The sequence below is a fragment of the Anguilla rostrata genome, chromosome 16 (genome assembly GCF_018555375.3).
Source record: "Anguilla rostrata isolate EN2019 chromosome 16, ASM1855537v3, whole genome shotgun sequence".
NCBI lineage: Eukaryota > Metazoa > Chordata > Actinopteri > Anguilliformes > Anguillidae > Anguilla > Anguilla rostrata.
The window spans coordinates 1,746,303-1,754,659 of record NC_057948.1 but is presented as its reverse complement, the minus strand read 5'-3'; the positions used below and the strand labels follow the sequence as shown (position 1 = coordinate 1,754,659).

Here is an 8,357-nt window from a genome sequence, read left to right as displayed (position 1 = left end):
TCATGCAGACCACAATCCCCTTACATATTTACGTTCTATGGTTAATCACAATCGCCGTTTAATGCGATGGTCCTTATTTCTTCAACCCTTCGACCTAGAAGTTAAACATATTAAAGGAAAAGAAAACCTAATTGCAGATGCTCTTAGCCGTGCACCTGTATAGTAGGCCTATAGCTCGCTTTGCCTCTCCGCCTGTTGTTTTTTCTCTCTGTGTCTCTGCGTGTGTCTTGTTGTCTTTATCCTGTGGGGGCGCGCACCACAGGGTGGAAGAAAGCCGGAGCTAAAGGAGGTGCTGAACAGAAGGTGACGTGATGAGTGAGGCGGTATGATGGGCCTGATGGTGGAGGGAACAATTAATAAAACTTGTTGTTGTGTAAAAAAATGAATTGTATAAATTGTGTAAAATATGATTTGGCCATGCCGCCACCTATTGGTGACGTCTTTTGGGGGGGGGGCGTGCCACGCCTGGCGCCCGCCCTGTGTTTTTTCACCTTTTTTCTTATATTCTTATATAGCAGGTAATCTCTTGACGCCATTCGTGGAAGCCAGCGATCACCTTTAATTGCTTCCAGCTGGGAGGCGGGGCCGCGGATTGCTTAACCGTGGTCAGCTGGGATCATGCTTTTTAAAAAGGCAGCGAGTTCTACCAGCAGGAGCTCTCTTTTCATTTTCACCAGCTAGCCTTTTTTTTGACTCACCAGCGTAGTAGCATGCCAGCTTGTCAATTTTCCAACTCACTGCACTGCACATTTTGGCATTCCCAGCCAGTTCTTTGTTTGTAACTGTTTGTTTTTGCGTAATAAATTCTTATTATTCCTTCACTTGGTTGTCGCGTGATTTCATGTGTCGGACCTATGAGCCGGTTCGTCACACTCTGCACTTCTCATTGTCTGTTTTCTCTATTCCATTTTACCTGTCTTTTTTCACTGACTCTTAATGCTTCTTTCATTTTTTTAGGACTTTTTCATAAACATGAACATATCAAAAATAAATAATGGACATCACAATACATGTGCACACAGACAACACCACACACACACACACACACACACACACACACACACACACACACACACCTCACTCATTTGTTGTCCTCCTGCACTGCATAGACCTACATATTCTAATCTGCGCCATTAATTTGTAACAAAAGCATTCATAAATGAAAATAGACACAGAATGTTATTTCAAAGACCAGCATTCAAAAAATGGTTGTACATTGTAATAGAAACATAATCATTTGAATTAATACCAACGAAAAGATGATCCCAAAGATATATAGGGGAATTTTCTTTGTTACATGTTGTACAGGGTACAACCCATAAATGAAATGACAGGGCTGTAAAAGGTACCTTATCAAATCAAAGACCTCCCAGTGTTTAGTGTTAGCTTATTTTATTATATATATATATATATATATATATATATATATGTATATAATTAGGCCCCTCCACCATGTTTCACAGATGATATGCTTTGGATCTTGGGCAGTTCTTTTTGGCCTCCACACTTGGCTCTTGCCATCATTCTGATACAAGTGATGTACCACCACTGCGGTCTGACCCCTCTTTCGTCGCCATCTCCACCCTGCCCACTTCTGTCACCGCCTGCCACTCCCCACCACCGCCACCCGGCCCCGCCAATCTGAGCCGCCTCCTCAGGACTGTCACTTAGCTGCCACTAATTTGATCAGTGTGAACATTGACTGACTGACCGTGCGGGTCATTGAACTTGCACCCTGAGCCGACCAGGGGAGGATGGGTTCCCCCCTTGAGCCTGGTTCCTTCTGAGGTTTCTTCCCATCTGCCACAGTGAGTTTCTTCTTGCCACTGTTGCCTTAGTCCTGCTCCTGTGGGGGTTTAGGCCAGGGTTGTCTGTGATGTGTATTGTGACAATTGTTTTTTAAATGCGCTATATAAATAAATTTTGTTTTGATTTTTGATTTGATTTGACTAACGGCTATCCAGTCTAATAGGGATTGTAAAATTGGGATGGCAGGTATGCCATCCCGCCAAGTTATGCCTTGGCGGGGGCATGCCCCATACCTATACAGCACCGAGAGTTTGGCACTTTTCAGGGTTCCCCACAGAAATAACCACAACAGCCACAGACACTCAGCCCTTAAAAACATTCAATTCTGTACATTCTGACCCCCTTTCAACAAACAGAATTCACAAACACCTTCACAGATCCACAAAATAAAGCCCCAAACTTTGGGGATTTCTTTCCTTCTTTTTCCTGCCTGATTACATCATCACAAATACAGTATTCATAGAATATGTCTCGCAATTTGAAATTCAGGTACTGTACATCAGCTAATAAAAACATTGGATACACAGGCAAAGTGGATGTATATAGAAGTGCAGTCGTTAAAAAGAGCAAAACTTTGCAGTTTCTATGTTTCCTTCACTAGTAGCTCACCAGGTTGTTCTATTCCGTTCTATTCTAGTCTAGTTCTATGTCTTCACTAGTAGTTCACCAGGTTGTTCTATTCTGTTCTATTCTAGTCTAGTTCTATGTCTTCACTAGTAGCTCACCAGGTTGTTCTATTCTGTTCTATTCCAGTCTAGTTCTATGTCTTCACTAGTAGTTCACCAGGTTGTGCGTCCACTTTTGGATGAGTCACAGGCCAGGTTCAAATCCCCCCTCGGACTCAGGAAAACCTCTCACTCATTATCTGCTCTTTAAGGTATGTAATTTCACAGGTTAATCTCGTTGCCAGAAATCTTACTGTTTAACCATGTTTCAGACAGAGTAATGATATTAGGTTTATGTTCATCAACACACACTCTAAATAAATCATTTTTACACACAAGCCTCTTAACATTCATATGGACTATTTTAAACCAAATCCGTGTCAAAAGTGGAAATGAGCTGTAACCATGCTGCTCATGTTTACTGTAAGAGACCGACAGGTCCAAAGACACAATAATAATAATTAGGAAAGTTTAATAAAATTAAAAACATAAATAAAAGAAAAAATTAAACCAGGCATAAGCAAACACCTATGGGTAGAACAGTACATCGGAGAGAGACGTCAGGAGACGTCAACATGTAAACTGAAAGCTAATATGCATTACTAGTAAACCAAGAACAGCTAATAGTTTCAGAAAAAAAATTGTTATTCATATGAATTATAAACAGCAGTGAAAACTCATTTATCAGCTCATGCTGTGTATGAAACAACTAAATAACTCTCAGACTGAGGACAACTGGGATATTATGAAAAATATAAAGCTATTCAAATGGTGTAATATTCACTGTACCTATTAGTCTTGTCAGCTGAATAGCACAATATGAGTTTGAACTTATTTATGCTTAATGCACTAACACATAAAACACTTGTCTCTGGAGTTTAGAATTTGTAATCCAAAGAACCTGAGTTGAGCCAACATAAAAAGTGCACTGTAATCGTCTACTTAGAATTTTGTAGCTGGAGGAGCCTTACATTTATTACAGTACATCAATACTAACAGCATTGGGCAGCTCCATGTTGTCAGACACTGCTGAACGTAGTGCTGTAAAACAGCCTTTTATGTTGGGATTACCAATCATGCTGCAATGCGACTCACCTGGGCAATGTTGTCGGAAGTAACGAGTCAGGATTGCAAACATGTTGACTTCATTTCACAATCTGCAGGTAGCAATAAGCATTAGAACATTGTACTAATATGAGACAATTGTACTGTGAAAACTAAGTGTGTGATTTAGAGTTGTGTACTTTGTGTGTAGGTACTGCAATTTGTGTCTTCAGGTTAGAATTTTGCCAGTCAGTTTGGCAAATTGTGTTTTCCACATTGAGCCAAAGCAATCATAACATACTGTAATGCATTTGTAATGTGTGACTGCAGATATTAGAAATGCATCTGAAAAAATAAGAAAAACTGTAGGGTCTCAGGAACATCTCAGAGACTGGATGTCATGCAAACCACACTTCTGCCCTGATTTTGGCTTAGTGGTCTAATCCATTCAACTGATGTGCAGCAGATCCAGGGTCAAACCTACAGGAAAACCATTTATTTCAGAGGTAACATAAATATACCAGCTCAATAGACAAGCAGTGACTTTTCACAACTCAATGTATTGAGTTGTGGTTACACTACAGTAACAGAAGCAAGCATTCATCAGACACTACACAACTTTTCTTATAACGGATTTTATTTCCACTACTGTAGATGAGTGTCCTTGCTTCAACTGCAGATTTTAGCCCCATGCTGATCCACTCATATTGAGCCCAAACATAATCCCATACAGAATATGTAATAAGTACCAGTGTCACAGGAGTTCAATACATCACACAATAATAAATCACAACAGCAAAACATTTGATATTTTTATAATTCAGGTTTAATCATTGCATATTATTGTCTGAAAATACAGAAAATTAAAGCAACAACAAACAAAAAAATCAATCCTAACAGAATAAATAAGGAAACTCAATCCATCATTGTTTACAGTAATGAAATGAAATAAGTACACTGCAGTGATCATTCTGCATTCTCCCTATCAGCTGTATTTGGCCACAGAAATTTGCACATTGGAACTCTTGTGAAAATGAATGAAAGCAACCGTAAAAACTAGTAAAATACACATTTAAGTGGAGGAGTTTACCACTGGCTTCTTTTATACAAAGATGCAGATACCAGAGACAGAGTTATTACTTCAACAACATTTTACCCTGCCATCTTTTGCCATTATTACAGTCAATGTTATATTAATATTTTAATAATCAAAAGTACATAAACATACCTTGTACATCTGCAATATAAATGTATTAAAATGTAAACAAATAAAATCATATTCAGATAGCAAGTGCTTAACCTGAACCTGCTGAAAGATCATACTCTTATGTACAGGGTTTAAGCTGTACTGAGGGTAATATTGGGCACAACTGAAATTGCACTGGTAAGGCATTGGTCAAGGAAAATTGTATGTGTCGATGTGCGTGTGTGTGATTGGGTGAGATTGTGTGTTCGTGTGTGTGCATTTGTGAATGTGTGTGTGCATGTGTGTGTTTGTGGGAGTGACTGTAGATGTGAGTATGTGTGTTTATGTGTATATGTGTGTGCATGTGTGTGAGTGCGTGAGTATGTGTGTTAGGGCTGCGCGATATGAGGAAAATATGCGATATGCGATAACGTTGTTGAATATTGCGATGATGATATGACTTGCGATAAATAAACAAATATTGAAGTATACAGTTTTAATGTCTTCCTGCTTTAGGTTCGCTGCTATCATAGGCAATGAATAGTCTACACTCCTGGGAAAAAAATGGGTCAAGCCCAAAATGGCAAAATATTAAGCTTTTAATGGTCTTAACAACAAATCATTGGTCAGGAAATTAGCAAGAATCAAACAAATAGATGAAGTAACTTAGTAAGGGATAGCTTTTCCCTTTGATTTCATTAAATGTTTAAGCCTTGTGGGTAAACTTGCGGACAGCTTTTTACAGAAAGAAGAGTCAATGTTGCTCCATTCAATGTCGATGGCTTCAAACAGTTGATGAGTAGTTGAAAAATGTTTCTCGGTTAGTTTGTGTTTAATGTGAGACCAAATATTCTCTATGGGGTTCAAATCTGGACTCTGACCAGGCCAAAACATGAGCCTGATTGACTTGTTCTCAAGCCACTTTTTGTTGGTCTTTGCAGTGTGGGCAGGAGCATTGTCTTGTTGAAAAATAACATCTGATCGTCCCTCTTTAGAAAATAACTTTTCAATTGTGGGAAGCAAGCCTTTCTGCAATATTCTCCTGTGTTCCAAAGCATTAATTGACTTTTCACAGTGAAGTAGCTCACCAGTACCAGCAGCTGAAAAGGCTCCCCACACCATGACACCTCTTCCTCCATGCTTAACTGTGATAGAGATGCATTCACTATTGTATTTTTCACCAGATCTTCGAAGACACCTCTCTGGAGCATCATCATGCAACTCAAATCGTGATTCATCACTCCACACAACTCCGCTGAACCACTCTGAATCAAACTTTGTGTGTGATTGTGTGTGATTGAGAATGAATGTATATGTGTATATGGTGTGTGTGTGGGTGGGTGGGTACGTGAGAGTGCCTTTGTTAATGTGTGTGTGTGTGTGTGTGTGCGCGTGTGTGTGTGTGTGTGTGTGTATGGGTATGATAATGTTTGTGTATACATGTGTATATGGTGTGTGCACGCATGTGGTGTGTCTGTGTGTGTGCAAGTGCGTATGTGTGAGTGCATGAGTATGTGTGTGTGCGCGTGTGTGTGTATGGGTAAGAGAATGTGTGTGTGTTTATACATGTGTGTGCATGCGTATGGGAATGTGAATGTGTGTGTTGACACGTGTTTGTGTCTCTGCACGCATGTATGTGTGTGTGCTTGAGTGCATGAGTTTGTGTGTGTGTGTGCGTGCGTTTGTGTGAATGTGTGTGAATGTGAGTGTTTGTGTGTGAGAGAGAGGATGTGTGTGTGAGTGACTGAGTATGAGAGAGAGTGTGTGTGTGTGCATACAGTTATGAGCGTGTGTACGTATGCATGCATGTGTGTGCGAGCATGAGAGTGCACTGATGAATGTGTGTGTTTGTGTGTGCGGGAGATTGTGTGTGTCCATCTGTAGGTGTGTGTGTGTGCATGTGTGTGATTGGGTGTGTGAGTGATTGGGTGTGAGAGAGTGTGTATGTTTGAGTGAGTGTGTGTGCACGAGTGTGTGTGTGCGTAGGTGTGTGATTGCGTGTGCATGAGTGTACATCAGTGTGTGTATTTGTGAGTGTGTGTGCATGTGTGTGAGTGTGAGAGAGAAAGGGTGTGTGTGGTGTGTGTGTGTGTGTGTGTGTGAGTGGGTATATGAGCATGGTGTGTGGGTGGGTGGGTGCGTGAGAGTGCCTTTGTGAATGTGTGTGTGTGTGTGTATCGGTATGATAATGTTTGTGTATACATGTGTATATGGTGTGTGCACACATGTATGTGTGTCTATGTGTGTGCATGAGTGTGAGTGTGTGATTGAGTGTGTGTGTGTGTATATGAGTGTGTGTGGTGTGTGAGTGGGTATATGAGTGTGGTGTGTGTGTGTGTGCATGTGTGTCTGTATGTGTGCATGTGTGCGTGCATGAGTATGTGTGTGTGCGCGTGTGTGTGTATGGGTAAGAGAATGTGTGTGTGTTTATACGTGTGTGCATGCATATGGGAATGAGAGTGTGTGTGTGTTGACACGTGTTTGTGTGTGTGAGTGCATGAGTATGTGTGTCTGCATGTGTTTGTGTGAATGTGTATGAGTGAGAGAGAGAAGGTGTGTGTGTGAGTGATGAAGTATGAGAGCATGTGTGTGTGTGTGTGTGTGTGAGGGTGTGAGTGATTGGGCGTGAGAGAGTATGTATGTGTGTGTAAGTGTGTGAGTGTGTGTGCACGAGTGTGTGCATGTGTATATATATATGTGTGTGTGAATGTGTGATTGTGTGTGTGTTTACACTCTAAATCCAGCACAGAGCAGTGTGTGTTGAGTGAAGTGTGTGTGTGTGTGTGTGTGTGTGTGAGTGTTTATATGAGTGTGTGTATGTGTATATGAGTGTGTTTGTGTGTGTGCATGCATGCGTGTGTATGCGCATGTGTGTGTGTGCATGCGTGTGTATGTGCATATGTGTGTGTGTATGTGTGTCTCTACTCTAATGAGCAGATGGACACTGAGGAGTAATACACTCTAAATCCAGCACAGAGGGGTGTGTGTTGAGTGAAGTGTGTTTGAAGTCTGTGCAGGAGGGTCAGTGTGTCAGAGTCAGAGACACTGTAGAAGGACAGAGTGCTGGCCGGACGGTCCACACACACTCCAACCCTGTACATACACACTCCTCTACCAGCACCACCATCATCATCATCATCACACACTCCTGCTCTGCGGTAGGGGGATGGGGGGGCAGGTATGTCTGTTTTGTTGTTATTGTGCCAGACAGCGTAACTGGGTTTATCAGAGTAACTGGATTTAAAGCACCTCAGACTCCAGGAGGTTTTATTGAATCCAAACCTACAGTCAGAACCCATTCCTTTCCTGCTGATTCCTTTATCAGTTACTGCTATATCTACCCTTCCCCCCTCAGACACACTGAACTCAGCCTCCCAGTAACAGCGCTCACACACACTCTCTCTGCACACAACCTGAGGATAGTTCTCAAATCTCTCTGGATGACCAGGATATGGCTCCTTTCTCCATAGTGTGTGTGTCACCTTCCTGTTCCCCTCAGACAGAGACAGCCCTCTGTGGGCTGTGTTTGGATCCAGTGTGAGCTGACAGCCGTCTGCACACCAGAGACATTAATGAGATTAATTATCATTATTAATATTCACCTCATTATGTGTGTGTGAAAAAAGAGCTGTGATAGTACCTCTGTGTGTGTG

General features: G+C 41.4%; 1 protein-coding gene across 1 annotated transcript in view; it reads right to left on the bottom strand.

Annotated features, from left to right (window-relative positions):
- Positions 1-4,137: 4,137 nt before the first annotated feature.
- LOC135242443 (NACHT, LRR and PYD domains-containing protein 3-like) overlaps positions 4,138-8,357 on the bottom strand; it is a 56,291-nt gene continuing 52,071 nt past the window's right edge. The window contains exon 14 of the mRNA XM_064313525.1: positions 4,138-8,257. Within this exon, the coding sequence (XP_064169595.1) occupies positions 7,626-8,257 (632 nt within the window). The 3' untranslated portion in view covers positions 4,138-7,625. The remainder of the gene's footprint in view (positions 8,258-8,357) is intronic.